Source organism: Arachis ipaensis, chromosome B05, assembly GCF_000816755.2.
Source record: "Arachis ipaensis cultivar K30076 chromosome B05, Araip1.1, whole genome shotgun sequence".
Lineage (NCBI taxonomy): Eukaryota > Viridiplantae > Streptophyta > Magnoliopsida > Fabales > Fabaceae > Arachis > Arachis ipaensis.
The window spans coordinates 144556119-144578320 of NC_029789.2; the positions used below are offsets into that span (position 1 = coordinate 144556119).

At 34.6% G+C, this 22202-nt stretch overlaps 2 protein-coding genes and 1 pseudogene across 6 annotated transcripts; 2 read left to right on the forward strand and 1 right to left on the reverse strand.

Annotated features, from left to right (window-relative positions):
• On the reverse strand, positions 8–2998 carry LOC107644673 (peptide chain release factor 1). 3 transcript variants are annotated; one of them, XR_002347552.1, is made up of 7 exons: positions 2515–2998; positions 2351–2426; positions 1716–1842; positions 1536–1606; positions 1111–1192; positions 898–946; positions 8–447 (listed from the first exon to the last, which is right to left on the reverse strand). XR_002347552.1 is itself a non-coding variant. In XM_016348592.2 (7 exons), exons 1-6 carry the CDS (start codon positions 2947–2949, stop codon positions 926–928), a joined length of 816 nt encoding a protein of 271 aa, XP_016204078.1. In that variant the 5' UTR covers positions 2950–2995; the 3' UTR covers positions 8–447; positions 898–925. The 3 variants fall into 3 exon arrangements, 2 of the variants coding, with proteins under 2 accessions (XP_016204078.1, XP_020958807.1); XM_016348592.2 differs by having other exon boundaries at positions 1716–1846; positions 2515–2995; XM_021103148.1 differs by lacking the exon at positions 898–946 and having other exon boundaries at positions 1716–1846; positions 2515–2997.
• On the forward strand, positions 7368–11512 carry LOC107644668 (alpha-ketoglutarate-dependent dioxygenase alkB homolog 6). Of its 3 annotated transcripts, XM_021103150.1 has the most exons (9): positions 7368–7521; positions 7758–7869; positions 7956–8073; positions 8618–8656; positions 9261–9373; positions 9517–9742; positions 9848–9894; positions 10101–10194; positions 11438–11512. In XM_021103150.1, exons 2-9 carry the CDS (start codon positions 7759–7761, stop codon positions 11500–11502), a joined length of 813 nt encoding a protein of 270 aa, XP_020958809.1. In that variant the 5' UTR covers positions 7368–7521; position 7758; the 3' UTR covers positions 11503–11512. The 3 variants fall into 3 exon arrangements, with proteins under 3 accessions (XP_020958809.1, XP_020958808.1, XP_016204069.1); XM_021103149.1 differs by lacking the exon at positions 11438–11512 and having other exon boundaries at positions 7369–7521; positions 10101–10469; XM_016348583.2 differs by lacking the exon at positions 11438–11512 and having other exon boundaries at positions 7369–7521; positions 7956–8016; positions 10101–10469.
• On the forward strand, positions 11442–21765 carry LOC110262384 (annotated as a pseudogene).

Consider the following 22202-nt stretch of genomic DNA (forward strand, 5'->3'; position numbering starts at 1 on the left):
AGAAAAATCAAGAAATGAATAGTTATAAATTATAATCATTGTCTATAAAATCTACAAAGATCTGCATCTTGTATATCAGGTTGCCAACTTGATGTTCACTAGAAACAACTAAAATTAAAAAATTAAAATACAACCAGAAAAAAGAAAAAAAAGGGGAAAAAAAAATTACAAAAGTAGCTGTCAATGTTTTAACAAGGTGTACACAGGAATGCATCATGTATTTGAGGTTGCTGTCTTGATGCTGCTTCAGGCTTCACCTTCAACATATCATACAAAACCAGTTTCATTCCACTCTACACACGGAGTCTGATGAATAAGGTCTTAATTACAAGCAGAAATTCTGATTTCATTTGTAACCTTGATTCTTCACTGGAGAAAAATACCTTGTTATGGGCTCAAAGAATTTCCTTCAGTAGATATATGTATCCATGACACAAACTGAGACATCTGAAAGAAAAATATAGTAAAAATTAAGGAATATATCATAACTAATTTCAATAAAACTATGAATACTATATGTTCTTCAAATTTGGTTTTCATTTGTGGTGGAAATTAAAGAGTAAAGTTCATAAACTGTCCTTTCTTCTGCACCAAGTTTACCAACCAAATTGTTGTAGAAATTAAGTAGTTTGTTTTCTATAAATTTTTGTTGTGAAAGATGGGTCGAACTGTTGATCTTCATAACTGTAGTTAAATTTCAGAATAAACTCCTATTGACAATGTCCCATTTTTCTTGTGTCAAGTACCACTTAAAATAACAACGTATAACAACTTATTTTCCATTATTTAACCAAATTCCATGCATATTGGAGGTTTTCTCTATTCAACTGCATATATATACCCAAAATGTTGACTCAAATTGTGGGTCGTATGAGCAGGAGATAGAATAAATTGTACCTGCATATGGAGTGAAAATTCAGAGATTCTACTTGAGAGGCTTCATACCCTGTTCAAGCACCAAAAAGCAGATTCCGAATTACTATTTGTTAGATAAAACATGTCTTATCTGTTCATTCTATTTCTTTTTATGCTATTAACTAATTATACAAAACTTGAAGTGATCGATAAAATACAACTATTTTATGCCAGAGAAAACATAAAAAAGCATACCTTTGATGCCCGCAGTTCATTTACTTCCATTCTAAGTGAATCATCTGATAGAATTAACCGAGACAGTGCCCCAGTACTTAACCTGCAATATGTTTAATAAAAGCCAAAACAATTATAAACTTTTCACATAAATATAAAAGGTAAGCCAGTAGTTACAATAACAATATAGATATTGTCTAATAAATAAATAAATGATATCGGTTATCACAACAGTCCGGCTTAAACGAGAAATTGCTTCATGAGATGAGTGAAACTAGCCTATATCTCCTTCATTACTTTCATATCAAATATCAAATTTCAATTAGATTTGTGGGTATTCTATACATCCATCAGCTGGTAAAATATTCCATGTCTCATTTGATGAAAGTTTCACATGCTCAGAACATGGGAAAACAAAAATCTGACAGAAAACATGAGCCAAGTACCCAAGATATTTTGCAGCATCTGAGACGGAACCCTCAACTGCAAAAATGAGATCCAATAGAGCTTGCATTCCCTGTTGGAAAGGACACAATCAGTTTTTAAATTCTGTAAAATGCCTGGAGATAATGAAGAACAGAATGAAAAGCAAAAGACATTGGCACAAGGAGCAGAGATAAACATACCAGCAAAAACTTGGGGTTATTGGGTCCAATTTGTGGACCACAATCTGAACCTCTAATGGATGACTTGGGAGGAAGTATCTGAAGAAGCTCCCTTGGTGGCGAATAAGCTTCAAGATCCACTGTCTTCCTAACTAGCCCAACAAAAGAAATGCTATCTTATCTATCAGGAGAAAAAAAAAATCTGTGTACATTGCTTGCTATTAGTTAATATATATTTTCAATCTCATCTAAGAATGTAATGGGGAAAAAAAAACCTTCTCTAGAGTCCTAGATCAACTTTGTGAAATCAAATATATTTATCCACTACTTGCTAGTTTATTTAGGAAGCTAGTTATCCAGTGCTGATTCTTTTAAGTTGTACTAGTAAGCTTGAGGCCAGTTAGGGTTCAATTTTCTTTAAAGAAAAAATGCTTTTGTGCTCATTGTGAAGGACAGATGCTTCGTTGAGTTGCCGTATCCACGTGTATCCATGTGTCAGACACATTTCAATCACCAACACTCCAAACACACACATACAGAGACTCCCTTGGTAAATTCAATCAATTTCATATATTTATCTAAACATGTTTTCCTACCCAATGAAACAAGCAATCAAATTCCAGAGCTTGGAACAGCAAATAAATAATAGAGCTTACGTTTGAGAGCAATACGAGCACGAAGGCGTTTCAAAGCGGAAGCGCGATTCTTGTGCTGAGAGCGATCCTCGGAAGCCTATGCAAAACAAGAACAACACCGAAATTGAGGAATAAACCAAGCAAGACGAGATTTTGAGAAGGGGCAAAAGGGTAAAATGACATACCTGAGCGACGATGCCGGTAGGGAGGTGCTTGAGGCGGACGGCGGTGTCGCGTTTGTTGCGGTGCTGGCCGCCGGGGCCGGAGGTCCTGAAAGTTCCCATTTCGCACTGGCGCATGAGCTCGTCGTCAGTGAGCTCAAGGTAGCGTTTGGAAGCATCTTCGGTGGTGGCATCAACGGTGGTGGAGCACCACAGTCGGTTGTTGATTCTGTTTCTAGTTGCTGTTGTTGTTAACGGTGGTAGCAGTGATTTTGATTGAGAAAGTGGAAGAGAATAAGGTGTTGTTGTTAACGGCGGTAACAGTGATTGTGATTGTGATTGTGATTGAGAAAATGGAAGAGAATAAGAGTGTGAAGCGAAGATTCTAAGAGGAAGAAGGAAAATTGGTTTGCATATGAATAATAACATTCTGTGAGCCATTCGAAGAAGAAGGAGCATTGGTTTCGCTTTATCATTTATATATATGGGGTTACCAACTACCAATGTTTAACTAATTTCTTGAACTTAAATATCCTTTGTCAGTTACTGGTCCGAAAGGGCATCCCATTCTTGACATCAAATTGTTATTTAACCAACTTAGTTAGCTCCCATGCTTTTAAGCAAGTATTAAAAATTGGTTTTGTGAATGTGACCTATTGGAGCTTTTTTTTTTCTATTTAAATAAAAAAAATATTTACCGATTTAAATAAACGTATAAATATTTACTAAATTATATTTAGAGTCATATCTCGAATACAGTGGGAGAAGTCAAAAATTGAATGTATCTTGGACGCATTGATTCCGTTTTGTGATACGAGACGCGCTGATCATATCACGGGTGCACCCGAGATATGAACAAGAGAGCATCTCGAATACAATGCGTTCGAGATATGTGCATATTCTGACATAGAGCAGTGCATCCGAGATACGTGCAAGAAAAGAAAACAGGGACACTACATCCGAGATATATTCAAGATCCAATGTTATGAAAATATTGTATACTTTTTTAATGAAAATTTTGTAATATTGTAGATGAAAAATGGTCCCATAACAATTGAATTTAGGTATACAGAAATTATGCTTCATTACACATTAAACACATTTAATAACAATCAGTACATCGGAGTGATAACAGTGGAACAAAAAGACCTAAACGGCTAAACCCCAAATTGTATGCGTCGTCATGGATTCGAGTGCCGCGCATTGGGACACCCACGTCTGGTGTGGCCCTCTCCGCGGCAGAGCCCACATCTCTTCTCCGCATGCTCAATGGCATCTATCTCATTTCAGATCCGAGTGGATACCGGCCTACCCGATGTCTTCCTCCTCATGGCTGAGTTGGGCTTCAGGCATGCACCGTACCATGGAGGTTACATCTTTTCGTCTGGTATCGGCGGAAATTCTCTCTAGTATACCTTGAATACAGAGGCCATCGTGTACACGGGGTCCACAAAATGACCCCACTCAATACTCGCAGCTGCACATGCTGCCAGGGCATGTCGACATGGGTAATGCAATGACTGGAACAGGCCACAATCGCATGTACGCTCAGTCAGACAAACCTGATATGAAGTCTGTGACCAACCGTCTACTGGCTCCATCTCTTCCACGCTAAAAACGGATACCCTACGATCACAATGGGTGACTCGCAACATCGGCAGGTTCTCTCTGTTCTTATCTATGGCTGCCAATAGCCGCTGCGAGTGGATCTGTCCATCCTGTAACTGAGCATGTGCTTCGCGTCCTCTACGCACGAACAACTGTTGCCCGAACAATCGCTGCTACCAGAAGATTCCTCGTTCCCTTCAGCACGGCATTTGTACATTCCAATAGGTTCGTAGTCATGTGACTATACCATCGACCTTCGTCGCAATGTTGCAACCACAATTCCTTCCTAAAACGAAGAGCCCAATCCACCATCTCACGGGACAATGTACCTATAGCATCCAAGTACTAGTCGCATCCTTCCTTACTCGGACTGCACGCCGCATTTATTAGGTACCTCTTACCCTCGGTCGACTTGAACCTGAAATTGAAGTTTGAAGCCATGTGCCGGATGCAGTAAGCATGATATGCTGACGGGGAATGCCATCCACTGTGTGGTGCATTAATAGCGGCACGAATGGCCTGTGATTTATCTGATATGATCAAGATTCCTGGTTGTGGAGTAACATGTTGTCTTAAGTTTGAAAAGAAAAACGACTATGACTCCGTTGTCTCAGACTCCACCAGTGAGAAAGCTATAGGAAGAATATTGTTGTTACCATCTTGAGCCACAGCAATCAAAAGCACGCCCTCGTACTTGCTATACAGATGTGTTCCGTCCTCCGATACAAACGGCTTGCAATATTTGAACGCTTCAATACATGGAGAAAATGCCCAGAAAATCTTATCAAACTGACTCCACTATCCGTCAACCATATCCCCGTTATAATAAGGGACATCGTGGCATTCGTGGATCGTATCTGGGAGGCACTCCTGCAAGGCTTGTAAGAGTGTCGGAATCCTATTGTATGACTCTTCCCAGTCGCCAACTCGCCATAGATCTTGGCAATTGCCTTTTCCTTTGCCATTCACACCTTCCGATATGAGGGCTTAAAATGGTAACTTTGATGGACAGCACTTTGCAATACTGAGATAGACACCGAAGGATCAATCTTTATCATAGGTAACACAACCTTGCAAATCAACCCACTATCCAGTTGCGCATGGTCCTGAGACATGGTTGGTGCCAGACAGGTATGTGATCCACCGAACCGACGTACCTCCCTGCGAATATTGATTCAATGTCAATAACATGCTAAACAAAAAACAAACGTATAGAGTCTAATGCATCCACAATATAATGTAAAATATACCAGTAATTCAAGTTTTATCGTAATGCCACACATAGACTCCACGGACAACCATTGGAGAATTGCTTTCATCGACAGTGATATTTTAGCCTATCTGACTCCAGCACTCTGTACTCCGTATTCCGTCGAATACTATAGTTCTTCACCGCCAGTAGGAATGCTTCTCGGTTGCTGAACCTATGCCCAATTCGGAATTCCACCCCACCATCCGTGTTGTAATCCTCCCCGTCCCCTGCGCATTGCATCCAAGTTCAACGTCTGGTAATGGCTAGGAACGTCCGACAGTCGAGGAATGACCAAAGGCGGAGGTAGCAGAAACCTACCAACGCTGCCACTAGGAGTCTCTAGCACAAACTCATCATCTGACACTGTATCACTTGACGACTCGGACCCGGCAACATAGGTGGAATCGCCCTTACTGTCAGAATCGTCGGCACTATCATAAGGCTGGGCATAGTTGATCGGTATCGCCTCGAGCGGCACGACTTCAGGACCCAGAGGAGACGACCAATCCCCTACAACTGCATCACGGACCACAGAATACAACTCCATCACATGTTGGGGCATCAGTCGCGCATGTACATCGAACATTACCCTCACATGCTGATCCCCATCTATCCAGAATAACCGGTTCGTAAATCCATCATTCGGAAGCGCATACAAAAATCTATATGCAATCCTCCCAACCTCATTTGTTCCTACTCCTCCCATATTGCGCAGCATCATCGTCTTTAGCGCATCCAAGGTATCAACCCGGTGAGTGCGCAACATCACAGTGTTGTCAGACTAAAAAATTACTCCTTCATTACCATGTCTGACTATCCCATTCGGATAAACCACAAAAAAAGTATTGATTGTTCTCCATCAGAGAAAAATCGAAAGAAGAGAAATAAAAGAATGGTTTGTGAATTGTGTGAGGAGAGGTATTGGGATGATTTCTATAAATAGACTTATTGTACAATTTATCTTGGATGCTGAAACCCTAATATAATCTTGACTATATCTCGGATGCAGTGCCCCTGTTTTCCTTCCTTGCACGTATCTCGGATGCACTGCTCTATGTCAGAACATGCACATATCTCGGACGCAGTGTATCCGAAATGCTCTCTTGTTCATATCTCAGGTGCAACCGTGATATGACTAGCGCGTCTCGTATCACAAAACGGGATCCGTGCATCCGAGATACGTTCAATTTTTGGCTTCCCCACTGTATCCGAGATATGATTCTAAATGTAATTTGGTAAATACTTATACGTTTATTTAAATCGGTAAATATTATATTTTTTAATTTAAATAAAAAAAAAGTTCCTATTGGACAGCAGCAAATTTGTAAATGAAAAAAAATCAAGCCATAACTTACTTAATAATTTGTTTATTGTATTAAGAGTAAAGTGACAATTAAATCTTTAAAGATTTTGACTTAGACAGTGAATATGTATATCCTTCTATAGATATATGTCTATTGTTATCGCATGAGCATAGAAAAGAAACAATGTAATTTATATAACATTTATCACCTACTCTTTGTTTATCACAAATTCTATTAAAACTGGTGAAGTTTCGTTCTAAAAGTTATTATTATCTACATAACAATTTTTTATAAATAGACACGTTAAACATATAAACACTACAGTTAAATTTTATGTAATAAATTAATAAAATGACATAAAGTGTCTATTATTTACTATGATGATGACTAAATTGATACTTTTTTGTTTTCAGGGTTAATTAGTTCAAAATTTTAATTTTTGAGAATCCAAAGTACGTCTAGTTTGCGTTTTCATTTTTATTGTTTTTTGTTTTCTAGATTTTATAAAAAAAAAATAAAAATAGTAAAAGTAATAGTAATGAAATCTTATTTTCGGCTGATTTTACTTTTTTTTTCATAATATTTAAAAAATAGAAATGACTAAAAATAAAAACGGAAAATAAAAATACAAACCAAATATAACTTAATTGTCATTTTATTTTTGTATTAATGATATTAAAATATTAGTTAAAAAGTAAAAAAATTATAAATAAATTACCCCATAGTGGTAGCTGGCTAGGTTCTTCCAGAGCTCCGCTGCAGAACACCTTCTCTCTCTTATTTCAAACCCTTAACCCCTCTCCACCATTCTTCATCAGGCTTTTGTTAAAAAGCTTGCAACTTTCACATAATACAACAAGATTGGTAGTATGTTTTATTCCTTTCAGCTTTTTTCTTTTCTTCTATAGACTATTTTCAGTGTTAATTTTCTATTCCGAACTAAGTTCCAATCAATTCAGTTATTCGAAAAAAAGAAGTAAATTTAGGTCACTGATTATGTTAAAAGGAGAGTAGTGCGTTATATCTTTTAGTATGTTCTGTTGATTGCGATGCTTTGATACATAATGCAATGCAAACTAATGTTTAAAACCCTGATTTTGCAGAATGATGGAAGAGAAAGAGAAATTAGATAGTTACAAAGTTGGATCTTTGCCTACTGTAATATATATACCTGATTTCATCACAGATAGTGAACAAAGCTTTCTTCTTAACAATGTAACACTTCCTATTTCTTTTCTTTTCACTGTTGTGTTCATTTAGTGTTTTGGGTATTCTAAATTGGTTTTTCTGATGGTTATTAGATATATGGAGCCCCTGCATCAAAGTGGAAGTTGTTGAAGAATAGGAGGTTACAGAATTGGGGTACGATGGCCTCTTACTTTTTATATATCCGGTTTCCGTGTGCTAACTGTGTAGATTGTAAGTCAATGCAGAAACCATTTGAGTGTTTGGTTTTGCTTTTGTAGAACTCATTTTAGCTAGAATTACTTCTGGCAGAATTGGTTCAGTTTAGATTTGATTTTGATGTAAAGTGATGTATATTTGGTCATATATTTTCAAGTCTGCATGAATCAATTCTAGAAGCAAGAGTTGGTTTTGCAAACTAGTAACCAAACTTATAGTCAAAATTGATTCGAAGTGTAGAATTGATTTTGAGTTGCACTATCAAATCCTCAAAATTTCGGTATGTTTGAATTGATAGAAAGTGAAACATGATACAAAATAATTTAATTGAGGAACTGAACATGTTTTATGAGTACAGTAAATCTCCCTAGATCTCTTTTTTCCTTTGGGTGGGTTAAGGGGAGTCTTGTTTGTTAAGTAATTTCAAATTTTCAACATGCCCATGTCAATGATATTTCTTTTTTGCTTCGTTCATACAGCCAATCAAATTAATAGTATTTAGCAGAACCGCAGAGATGACACGAAAAATTTCTTTCTCATTAATATTGTTCATTGGCAGGTGGCGTTGTCCATGAGAAGGGCCTTCTACCTCAACCATGTAAGTTGGAAAATCTCTCTCCTTCCACAATCCAAATCTACAGTCTGCATGATTACGCATGATGCTAGCTATTGCAACTGAAAGGTCTCGATGTTATAGAAGTTATTCTTGTCCATCTTCAATTTGATTTTAGGCCGGTTTTCTCTTGAAATAACTAGTATAGTAACTCCTGCAATGCACTTAAAGATTTTACCACCTTTAAATATTGCTTTTCGCACACCTGAAACAGTAGGTTTATTCCTGTAGCATTTTTTGATTTGATGGCAATTGCTTCAGACATTATGTTATTAGATACCTGTTGCTCCATAAGTGGATGTGGATTGAATTTGAATTCTTATGTTGTTGTCTTGCATACACTGTGAGGTCTGAATTTGTGAGGGTGACTTTCAAATATGAGGATTGTTGAACCATTGTTATTGTTGATCTATACTGATTGGTTTTGAAACTGACCTAATCATGGAATGAGGAGAATATATCATAATACTTATGGATCTAATTTAATGAATAAAAATGTAACATTGAACTCCTTCTACCACTCTTTCTTAAGATATTTTTGTTTTTAATATGCTTCAAACATTTAAGTATATCTGTATCTGTCTTGCAGTGCCTCCATGGTTAACAAATCTTACACAAAAGATATCAGAAGAATCAGAACTATTTCCATCAGCAATCAATCATGTTCTCATCAATGAGTACTTACCTAACCAAGGCATAATGGTTTGTCCTTCACCTCTGTGCTTGCTTCTAGCCATATTCATTGGCGGAAATGCTTAACTATGGAATTTGCAATTCCTGTTCATTAATATTTTTCAAATGTACTCCGTTTTTATTGTTTTATTTTATTTTTTCAAATTCTACAGCCACATCAAGATGGTCCAGCTTACTTCCCAGTTGTAGCTATTCTTTCACTTGGATCGCCTGTCGTCATGGACTTTACACCTCATGCTAGATTTAAACTAGATCCGCAAGATGTTAATGGCAACGATTCTGATGGAGAAGATAAAAGGCTTGATGATAATTACCTCCCATTCTCTGTTCTATTGATGCCTCGCAGTCTACTGATATTCAAGGATAAGGCATACTCAGGTTCTTATTCTCAACTGCTATGAGCTATGGTTAACCCTTGAATTTGTGGTATCTTCTTTTAATCTTCCTAAAATTTTAGTAACATTCACTAATTGATCATTTCAGATTATTTGCATGGTATTAAAGATTGTGTGGTACAATGCTATGATGGGGTAAGCTACCTTGATTTAACTTTATATGTACTGTTAGTGTAAAAATATTTTACATAGTAACACACATTCAATCATGTATTGTCAAATTAGTAAAAATAACTACTTTTCACTTTCGCTGATTGAATAATCGCCCTAAAGAAAAAAGAAAAGATGTGATACTTGTTTCATTGTATCTCATGCTTTAAATTAAACTTCGTCATTTTTAGGCTGTAAATGAAATGGAAGCTTTGAAACACAATGAATCAGATAGACCCTATTTTGGCTCAGAGGAATCAGTGGAAACAATGGGGAAGGAAGAGAGTAAGGATATATCAAGAACATCCACTAGAGTTTCATTAACTTGTAGATTGGTACCAAAAGTTCACAAGAATTTGTTTAGGTTTTGAAAATTATAATTTTAAAATTTCCATCTTTTATCCAATTGTGTTAGTAGGAGTCTCACTCCATTGTGTTACAAAATCAGGACAAGTCTTTATTAATACCCTAATCCCGTTATTAATCTACTGTATGCACATATTTTAGATGCAGATATTGAAATAAAATGACTTAGAGTTTATTAAAAGGATTTTTGCTAATGGATGCCTTTATATCACTTGTTAGGAGGTTATAATTATGAAATTTGATTCAAAATGCATTGAAAATTATAAAATACTTTTTTCTATCAAATGTTTGTTGTTCCATAATCCTTAACAAAACCTTTATAATGAATGGCCATTTGAAATTTACACATTGAACTTAATTTTAATATATTGTTAGAATGAAATATCTAACTAAATGAGCTTTTGGTGTCTATAATATACCCCTTTTTTGGTGTTCTGTATAAAATATATTGTTTTTATTTTAGTCTAGTAAAATTTAAAGGTGTTTTTTTCCATCATTAATTTGTTTTGTGAAATACTATATTAAATACTGATGTAGTAAGCTGAAATATATATTTCTTTTGTCTTTCATGGTGTTTTCTGGTTCGACAGGTTAAGGACTAATATGACAAGACTTGTCATCAATATTTAATATATTATGTCTGTATTTAATGGAGTAAATTAAGGATTAAAAGAAAAACACTAAATTTTACATACCAAACTCAAGGAAAATTTTATAGGGACCAAAATAGAAATGGATATTTTATAGGCACTAAAAGCTTATTTATCCCTATATATTTTTATATTAGTAATAAGTAACTATAGTGTAAAATAGTTTTTATTTTAATTGTCATTCAATTGTACAATTACATTTTTAAGACTTATGAAAAACTGAAATTTAAATAAAAAGAAAACACATTTGTTAATACAACAATACATATTGGATATATGAAAGAAAGTCTTCCTATTAGATGGAGTCGACTAATAATACATTATTAGATATTTTGATAGAAAAATTTACAGTGATAATACATATAAACTAAATCTTCAGTGTTAACATGAAATAATTTTCTTTTCCTTTTTTTTTTTTGAAAAAAGTTACATATAACAATAGTTCTTCTTTCTCAATCTTTAATTTCACATCAAAATAATTTGAATTTTTTTGTTTTATTTGTTGGGGTTAGGATTGGACTTTGGGGAAAAGCAGAAATTGCCACACGTGTATCAACCAACTGAAACTGACGTGTGATTTTCTGCCGCAAAAGACAGAACTGACGTGTTTACTTTGACATGAAAGTGACACGTGGTTAGTTCTCCTTCTTTTCACTGTTTTTCCATTCACAAGTCAAAGTCAACGGTATTATTGTTTCTTCAAAATCTACAGTTGACTTAAAGAGAACACAAAAGAAGCCTAAGTGTTCTGAACAATAAAATATTAAGTATTTACATATAAAAACAAACACAGTTTAATTTCTGAGTATTTTATTAAGGTGGCGTTATTCAGGTAAAATTCAAAATTTCCTTTTTTGAAAAATAATTAATACAAAATAACATTAGTGAATAGAAAATATTTAAAAAAAAAAAAATCTGACGTCAGTTTGAGTTGGTTATAAGCGGCTACCGCCACTATATATACCAAAATTTCTATCGTAATCCGTTTTTCCCATTTCATTGCCTCATTCATTCTTTCTCTTCTTCTTACTCCAACTTCGTTTCCAGGTTTGCTCTCTGTGTTTCTTCTTCAGATTATTGTGACAAATGTGGCAGATTTGCCCTCTCTCTTTCACTATCTTTGCTCTGTGATTGCGCTTCTTTTGTTCTGCTTTGACGATTCCCCTTTTGTGGATTCTAACAGATTACATTTCGACTTTTTTTTCCATCGCTTGTGTCTTCAATGTAGCCAATTCATTCCGCACAGTCTTTGATGAGATTTTGGATTTTTACCAACGTGTGTCTATTTTTTCTTTTTTTAATAATTATAATTTATTCACTGGTTTTCTCACACTAGTTTTTTTGACTTATGAGTCAAAGGTGGAGAGAAATGAAAATTTTCAATTCTTTTCTTTTGCTTCTTTGTTGTTTGATGTGAAGTTTTTTCTGGTGTTTGGAATTGGATTCAGTGGGAATTTTTTGTTTCGAAATTGTATGATTCCGAAATCTTCTTCAATCATTGTAGAAATCCTAGAACTTTGTTTCCTCTTTTATTTTTGTCCTTTTTGTTCTATGCAGACAGAAAGTGATAGAATTGCGCTTTTAAATTTAAAGTACCTGCTGTTTATTTATGGATTTGGGAATGATGATGCACATTGGAGATACTAGTTGTTGTCATCATCGTCATCGTCATGATGCTGTAATGAAGTGCATTATTTGGAAATAATCGATAATCGAAGAACGCTATTTTGTTAGCAAGAATTTGAAGTATTTAGTAAGAGGAGGACGTATCATTAAACTATTTATTTCAAAAGCTTAAGCTAGTAAGCGGATAAACACATGAATGGTTTATATCTTTAACAGGAGGAACTGTGGGAAGAGAAGTTGGAATTCTTGGAGTCTTAATTAAAGTGGTATTGGTCGGAAGGACTTACACTGAAAGCCGGAAACTTTGTGCATTGGGGATTTTCTTCTAGATTAGAATAGATATTTACAGAGAAGTTTTGTTAAGAATTGAGGTTGACAAGATTTCTGAAAGTTGTGGACTTGATCTTTTAAATTTCAGTAGATGTTTGAACTGAACCCTGTTATGTGCCAATATACCCTTTAATTTTTACTCCTATCCACATATTTAAATTACATTACTGTCCTCCAGTGCTGACATCTCTAAGTTGTTTCTGCATTCAAAACTGTTAAATGGATGAACAGAATAAAGTGGTTAATAAGAAACAGTCATAATATTTTCAAAATGAGCGAGTTGAATTGGTTGAGATACATGAGGGCACTGTATGGACTTTATATAAGGTCATTAAAGAATGGATTATTTTTATACCTTTTTTATGGGACAAATTTGGCCTAATTGTGAATTAATTTTTTTTTTGTTGACAGTCCAAAGGCAAAGTGTACCATCTGTCCACTAATCAATCAGCCTGTTTGATTTCTGTCTGTCAAATCCAGTTGAGCATGTTGATTTTGATTTTATTGATTTCGGAACCTCAATAGAGATATAGGTTTGATGTCTTAAATTTTTTGTCTTATGGTTGACAAATTGTTCATGTGTAGGCAAAGCGTGTTATTGAAGAAATTGAACAAGTCTTGTATGTGGATTTTGTGATATAATTTTCAATATTCAATTAGGAGCCTCTATTGAGAATCAATCTGAGATTGGGAGCTATCACATTGAAATATCTAGTCCTTCATCAGATTTCATGCATACGATGAAAAAGGTGGCTTGATGTTATCTTTAGCTTTTAGATTCCTTTGAGATTACATGTTGTGGATGTGGGTGTGTATCTTCGAAATTAATTTTGATGCAATTTTGGAATAGCGTTTGGGCTGCTGAGTGAGTTCCTTGATTTTTCTTTTTAACAGAATTCTGACCTGAGTGAGATTGGATCTGTATTCAACAACTTGGCTAAGCAGCTTGAGGAACCTGTTGACTTTGAGCTTCCAGATTCGTTTACCAAGAATAAACCTGTGCAGTATAGATCCATAAAGCGCAGTATCCTTTATAGATGTTGATCAAATGTTCTCAATAGCAGTGTTTGCGTTGAAAGCAGCATTTTCTATGGACCCAGCTAACATTAAAATCTCAAGTTGTTCATAAATCACAATTTCCATACTTGTTTTGAAGTATTTTACACTTTTAAATTTGTTTTTGTTTATCTTTCTTTTTCTTTTGGCTGTCCTATTGCTTTAGAAAAGCTTCCTTTGTTTGTTCTTATGTATCCAATCTAAGATATATATACTTCAAAGAAGTTTAAGAGACGGTTTGATGATGGCATATTCTGTTCTTGTACTCCTTCACCTGAATCTCCGAATGTGTGTGGTATTGATTGCCACTGTGGGTAAGTATTCGACATGGCGCCTGGGGTATGCTCTCTTTTATCATTTAATTGTAGATGCTATTACATTATGTGCAGCCATGCTCATTGTTCCTTTTGTTTTCTGTCCCTATAGGGTGCTTTTATCTTGCTGTTCTTCAGCCTGTAAATGTGGGAGCTCCTGTCTCAACAAACCATTTCAGCATCGTCGGGTGAAAAAGATGAAATTAGTTCAGGTACAACTTTTGGCTTAGGATGAGAGTAAACCACGAAAGCGATACTAGAAAGATTTTGCTGTTGGAAAATAGTCTCTAAAAGAATGAAATTCTCATATGGTTCCAAAAGATTATGGACATTTGACAAAATGGTCCAACCATGAATTTACTCCTCAACATATGCCTTGAATTTACTCATGGTTGGATCAAAATTTGTCAAACATATGTAATGTTTTGGAGGCCATAGGAGACTTATTCTCAGATTCTTTTTTGTTTGCTTCAAAGTCTTTTAGATACCGTTTTGATGGTTTACTCCTCAAGATTATTTTGTTGGTAATTTGCAATGTTATAATTCCAGTTTCTTGCATCATTTTATCTGTTTTATTATTTTTATTGATTCTTCATCCTCCTAATGTTTGAAATGAGTTCTGTGTTTCTTCCAAATTATTCCAGGATTTTCTTTTGCTTTAGAAAATCAATTTCCGCCCCTTTATTTATCTGTGCCACTTCTCTATCATTCAATACCTCTGCCTTATTAACTTTTTGTTCATGGATATCCCCCATATTTTTCGCACTTAACATTCTGTGTAAATATGTTGCTTGTAGACTGAGAAATGTGGCTCTGGTATTGTAGCTGCTGAAGATATTAAGCGTGGGGAGTTTGTTATAGAATATGTTGGAGAAGGTGATAAGCAATTAGTTTCGCTTGTATGCATTATAAAATTTTGAGAAAAGGTTATTGATAGTTTATTTGTGTTTTAAAAGCTACTTATAGATTACCTGTCTTATCAGTAATTGATGACAAAACATGTGAAGAAAGACTTTGGAACATGAAGTATCGTGGGGATTCAAACTTTTACTTATGTGAAATCAATCGAGATACTGTGATTGATGCCACATATAAGGGAAACAAATCTAGATATATCAATCATAGTTGCTGTCCCAATACCGAGATGCAGAAATGGTTGGCTATGAATTGTTTTGTTAGTGTTAGGTATCTGACATTTAGCAGCTAAGTTAATTACTCAGTCTAACACACTTTCTCTTCTTTCTATCTTAAGGATAGCAGATGGTGAAACCAGAATAGCCATTTTTGCTACACGAGACATTCAAAAGGGTGAACAACTCACCTACGATTACCGGTATGAGCACTTGACTATTTATTTGATCACCCCCTTTCATATGCACTATTTCTAATATATTACTAGTAGTATACACTCCTGTAGAAAGTTTGGGTGTCTCCAGAAACCAGAATGATACTCATATCTCTATGTTAGTGATGGTGGATTCTAACAATATAGCAGGTTTGTCCAATTTGGCGCAGACCAAGACTGTCACTGCGGTGCTGTTGCCTGCAGGCGTAAGCTGGGTGTCCAACCTACAAAGCCTAAAATGTCAGTTAAATGTCAGGTGGCTTCATCTTCTCTTAAATAGAAATTCTATCTGGATAATGGCTGTGACTTTCATTTTAACAAAGCACAGAACCAAACTTAAATTTCATCATTATTTTATTGCAAAACAATGCGATCTGAATCAGGGGAATAAACTCTCTCAACTTTTAATTAGCCTTGCAATGTATAGAACATTGCTACTTCACATTTCATGATTATAGGTTTTTTCTGAAGTCATTCTTTCCTTGGTTTCTTGGTGATGCTGGAGTCATCTGATTTATGTAGCCAACTCCACTTGGTGGAATAAGATCTAGTTCTTGTATATATTTTTTCTGGCAAAGGATATGTAACTTTAGCTTACATATCCATTAAATGACTTATTGAGTATAATGAAGAATGCAAATACATTGAAGATTTCAAGGTACCACTGAAGTAAAGAGAAAAGAAAAATGTGTGTATACCCTTAAATGTATTTTCATGTTTGATGGTTGTATTTGTTATTCTTTAATTAAAATATGAAGATGCTGATTATCTTAAGAGTATAAATGTATTCGTTTAGATCAGTCTAGTTGTCTGTGGATTGTATTCCCAGAGATAGCACGTTGTGGTCAATTGGTTGGTGCTGCCACACCTCACATTTTAGAATTGTACAGCCCAATAGGCACTCGTCCCATAGACTATCGTGATCCTTCTTTTTATTGTAGAAGTACTAATGGATCCCTCATTAGGCACATGATTCCATTTTGATGCTGTGTTTACATTTATTATAGAAGTATAAATACGTTTCCATATTACGCAGGTTAGTGCTGCATTTACATTCAGAATAAATTTGGCTCCTTTGAAGTGCATGGTGCACTTAGAAGGTAAATACACAATCTCAACAGTTGATGAAAAACTCATCAATTTGGGATTTCTAAAATACAAACACTTACAAGATACACATACCTCACAAGAGTATAACTACCCTTGAGTGGCTATTTCATTAAATAAAAAATTGGGATGTGGGGAATATAACATGATAGCCACTCTTCTCAGTAAAATTGAGACGTGGTTGTTCCAAGGGAAAGTTAGAAAAATGGTGCTTAAAATCAAGACCAAGGTGGACTACTTGAGAATAGATGCCTTTTCGAGCAAGAAAAAGAGTTGAGCTCTGATCCATTCCTTGTTAAACAGCTCAGATATAGGAATAAAAATAAGAAACACTAACCCACAATAGCTGAGGTGTTAAACTTTTAATGGATTAGAGAACCATTTTAGTCCTATTTGCTATTTTCTTTTAATTCTTTTCCCACTTTGAGAGCATCTAAGAATTTCTTGAAATAGCTTACCTGATGTGGACCTTGTCAACATTTTTCTTTAATTTCTACTTTTTAGCTAAAATTGGTCGAAATGGATGGACTGTTCCAAAATGTTTGGAACATTAGTGGAAGGATTTTAAATTCTTGAATTTGATTCTGAATTTCCTCAAAACTGGCTAAAATGTGTTTAGAATATATAAATCGGACAAATCTCAAAAATCTATATGAATATTGTTTTTAGAGGTCAAATGTATAGCGTTAAGGTTGATGCTCGTGCCATGGCGGTCATGGGTTCTAGTGATGAAAACAACCACCTCATCATGAGGAGTTTGTTCATTGGCACTTCCTATACCCCACCTTGTGTGTGTAAATTAGTTTAAAGGGGCTTTTATTTGCCTGCCTGAGATAAAATGACATACACATCAATTGAGTGCTTTCATCTATATTTATTTACTTCTTGATTCTATTTGGATTCTTAATATTGACAACTGATATTTAATGCTTAATGCTTGTGTTCATTTACCTTTATGTTAGCTTACTCATTTATTCTGCATCTTTGGTAATTCTTTTTGAAATGTGGGAAAGGAATGTGCATAATCCTTGTCATGTAAAAGAGGAGTGAATTTGACAAAAGATAAAAGCTTGGAACACTTCGTTTAAATAAAACTTAATGAATTAATTTAACAATCTTAGATATTTATAATCTGTATATTTCAAATTAAATACGGTATATATATATTTCACGCAGCCATAGGCTTAAAAAGTAGCTGGGACAGTGGATTGATTATACCACATTTATTTATCTACATTTAGGAATATCACAAAGCTGAAATTCTTGATGAAAACATGAGCATTGCTAAATCATACAAAAAGCTTTTCATGAAATTGTTCCACAAATGATGTGGCATAACTGTAATCCAGAGAAAAATATCGCATGGGAACCAAGTGACACACCTGCATTAACTTTTAATTTATGCATCGATTCACGAAATCAATTTCGTGCAAACGAGCATCAGCATAAAAAATTTATGCGTTAGGAACTAATAGTGGTCAAGATGTCCACATAGTGTTTATTAACTACTTATGAGTTAATCATTGTTTAATAATCCTTTTTGGTAAATTTTCCGTTTCCTTTTGTCATCTTCTGAACCAAACCCGATGTATCATCAAGTTTTCAGAGGAGTGTGTTTCTGTAGGGTGCCATCATTTCTTAAAAAGCTTCCAATATTTAAGTAATTAGTTGCTATATATATATATAACTAATTAATTAAGCTTATATCTCACTTTGAAAATAAAAAATAAACAATTGCTAGCTAGGTCAGCCTGTTGTTTATGTACTGTCATGGCCTAGATTTGAATTTTGATTCTCCTGTAGGTGGATCGTATGAAAATACCTTTATGAGCTCTTGTTGAGTCTAAAGGTATGCCCTAACGTTTGTCGCTTAGGACGAGTTTCTTACCTAAGTTTTACCATACAAAAGTTATTTTATTTATATGTCTAGGATGGAAATTCATATACTGACTGAATCTCCATTTTGAAGAGGTATCTTTTTTTGCCAATTTAGGAAGAATAATTTGGCAATATATATATTTCCGTTATGTAATTTGAGCAATGAAATCATCACAAAATGTGTCCCCCTTATAATTACTAATTTCCCTTATGCTGTGTAATTACTAGCAGATAGGGTCTAACATAAATCTAATAAAAAGTCTAACATGAATTAGGAACAACAAAATTAGAGATATATTAAAAAATTCTAGGAAATTAAATTCATCAAATACATCACTAATTAAATAAAGATAGAATTATAGTGCAGGGAGGGTACAGCTGCTCGCTGGCGGACTGAAATTGGTGGAGCCTGTCGCCATAGGAGAAAAGGCAGAGGGAGGGCATATTTAATTAGGGAAGGGTAGGGTTTTTTTTAATAAAACATAAATTCACAAATCTTCCCTTTAAAAGAAAAAACGAAAAGAATCCTGTCGCCATTCCTGCGACTGGCAACAGAGAAAGCGGTTGTTATGGCTGTGACCTGAAATCCACAACTCAACAGATTCTCATTGTGTTTTTCAGAAAATCTGCGCTGATATGGCTATTTGATAACACTGAACCCATGGGTATCTAAAATTCCTTCATGCACCAATATTACTTATAGGTAGAAACATATTTATCTAAGGTTTTCCGTTTCTAACCTCCTATAATGATCAGTAGTGTCAAAGTTCAATTTTTCCTGATCAGTAGTGGCAGGGAATAGCAGCTGCCATGGTTGCTACATGAAATCCACAATGTAACACGATTCTCATTGTTTTAGGAAAGCTGCACTATAGCTCTGTAGCGCTGAATATAGCGCTACAGCATATAGGTAGAAACATAATTTTCTAAGTTTTTCCATTTCTTATCTCGTATAACAAGTTTCAGGGTAAACTCAAATGTAGGGCATTAAGGGTAAGTATGATTGATTTGGGAATTTTAATTTCTGATATTAGGTAGATTTATAGATCCTACACAATCCATTTTCTCGGAGAATAGTCATTCCTTCATTTTGATGGAATTGTTCCGACTAGAAATGTGCTACCTAACTTTCAATACTGTAAATTCCTCCTCATTCTTATTCCATCTTATCCTCATCATTCAATCATACTATAAGTATAGCCTCAACAACAATCAGGTCTTATCCTATAGGCAAAGTTGGTTACACGGGTCATAATGCCGTAGTATCCTACTATCTTAAACCTTGTGTATTTCTTGAATTGCATTTGTATGTACTACATGTGTATCAAATAATAAGATATGCCTGGTTGACTAATGTTAACTCTCTTTTTTCAATTTTTTAAAGGTATATCAGAATGGAGGTTTGCAAATTGGTAAGCTTGCGTCTTTCTTACTCTTTATTACATTGAGTTATATAGCATGTTTAGTTAAGCTTTTTGGAATGCCTCAAGCCATGGTTTTGTGGTTCTAGAAAACTAAACAAAACATGTTAAAATACTATTTGATTTATGCTTAAAATTAGCTGTCATATCCATTTAGTTTTCCTTTTGTGCTTGAATTTCAGGCAGTTCTCAAGTTTTTGCGCAATCTAAAAGCTTAAAAGTTTGCATTGGGGAAGTTATTAGGATAAAACACCTTGAACATGTGAGGTACTAGATACTCTGCCTCTGAATTATATGCTTTTGATATTTATGTATTTAATCAACAAGTTCACTTTATCCACATTATGTGTAGAATTCAACTTCAACTCTTATGTATTCTTATTATGTTACAGGTTTGGGCTTATTAAATGGTTTAACAAATATTCCCAAAAACACTTGGTGAGAGAAACTTTGGTTGGGCTTTAAAAGCTTAGATCAACGTTGTGCTCATGTATCAATAAATTTTTGCAGATCCTGTTTGAAGATGGCTGTGTTGAAATTTGAGATGTCTAAAGAAGATTGGGAACTCACTAGTTTGTGACACAATTACTTTTGAGTGCTGCACTACCACTTACTTCCTTGTTAGTATTTTTTCAGTATTTATCTCTGTGACACTAGTAGTGTTTCTTCCTGATTATGTGCTTGTTATGATAGATTGACGCCTTAGGCGTTGATTTTGATTACTATGCTGTTTTTTTTTTATTTGTCTCCCTTGGCTACTTTTGAAGGATGTTCTTTGCATTGAGGGTGGGTTTAGTAAAGCTTATTGTGTTTGATAATTCAAAAAGATCATGTGCTTTTGTTTTTAGTTTTTAAAAGCAATAGGTGCTTTTAAAACACCTATGAAGATATTTTTTAAAGCTAGCTTATTCTTTTCAAGTCTAATATAATCTTATTATATATTAATGATTTTCTAGATTTATGCTTACTCTTTACATTTACTTTTATGTATATTAAAGTCCTTTGAAGTTTTAAAAACAATTTTACCGAACATAATTGTTATAGAGTATGCTTACTGAAAGCTAATTTTACCAAACCCACCTTGAATGCATGCTTTGATGAGCAGTATTTTCCATTCTAGATGAGGATTCTAAGCTAACAGAATTGCTATTAATGTCATTGTTCCTGCTGTGATAATTTTCTTGTCATTGTAGGAAAAAGAACAGGGCTATAGCTAATCCCTCTGTATTTTCATTTATTTTTATATATATAAATAGGAAAAAGCACGTGAAGGGAATTAAGTTAATTTCAGTTATTCCTCACTTATTTCTGCTAAATTCTGAAAATGAAAAGGAAATGTGTGGTGTTCCTTTGTGTGTTATTCCTTTAGCCAAATTCCTCCTAAGATTGCTATAACTGTGTTTCAGGTGTGTAGGTGAAAACTAGTGAAAATGGAGGCATTATTCTTTCATTTCAGTACATAATTCTTTGGAGTTGCTAAGGCTCTGAAAATTCATTCTGATAGAAAGCTTAATACCTAGACTAGATCATTGTTTCTGATTGAAGGCATTAATAAGCTGTTTTGGTTTCCATCCGAACAAGATGTATCGCGCCAACCTAGAAGATTGTTGTTACTTCTAGAGATATTTTGTGTCTCTGCAAATCTTGATTGTACTATAAAGTGAGAATTCATCTTGTAACCTTACCTTGGATTTGCACAATTGTTGTATCAAGTCACTTGAAATATACGAATGGAGTGAGACAAGGATTGTGTTTTGGATGAATTCCCTTGAGAGAATTATCTCCCAGCGTCAATATATATATATACATAGGTACAGAAATAAAATCCCTTAATACTAGGAGATATGATAGAATCAGATCCCTTAATACTAGGAGATAGAATCAGATCCCTTAATACTAGGAGATCCAACAGAATTAGATATCTAAAGATGGAAACTATATCAAAACAGATCTAATCTGATATTCAACAAAGTCTATGATTTTTCTTTCTTTTTTGTATCCATTAGTTCTTTGATTCAAAGATCTTAAAATTTGTGATGAAATATGAGGGGGTTTCCTATAGTGAATGCAAGCAGGCTTATGTCAATAAAGAGAAGGCACATCAGTGTTGTGCTTAGCATGTATGTTTGTATTCATTTTTGTTGAATTTGTGTAGATCCATTTTTAGTGTTAAATTTTGTTGTTTCCACTGAGACATTAT

Excerpts from the sequence above, each read along its gene's own strand:
- LOC107644668 (XM_021103149.1), top strand. The coding sequence starts at position 7,759 with ATGATGGAAGAGAAAGAGAAATTAGATAGTTACAAAGTTGGATCTTTG. Across the intron at positions 8,074-8,617 it reads GTGTGCTAACTGTGTAGATT|GTGGCGTTGTCCATGAGAAG; the intron begins GTAAGTCAATGC and ends GTTCATTGGCAG. Across the intron at positions 9,895-10,100 it reads TGGTACAATGCTATGATGGG|GCTGTAAATGAAATGGAAGC; the intron begins GTAAGCTACCTT and ends CGTCATTTTTAG.
- LOC107644673 (XM_021103148.1), bottom strand. The coding sequence starts at position 2,949 with ATGCTCCTTCTTCTTCGAATGGCTCACAGAATGTTATTATTCATATGC. Across the intron at positions 1,193-1,535 it reads GATGCTGCAAAATATCTTGG|GTTAAGTACTGGGGCACTGT; the intron begins GTACTTGGCTCA and ends AACATATTGCAG. Across the intron at positions 448-1,110 it reads ATGAACTGCGGGCATCAAAG|ATGTCTCAGTTTGTGTCATG; the intron begins GTATGCTTTTTT and ends TTTTTCTTTCAG.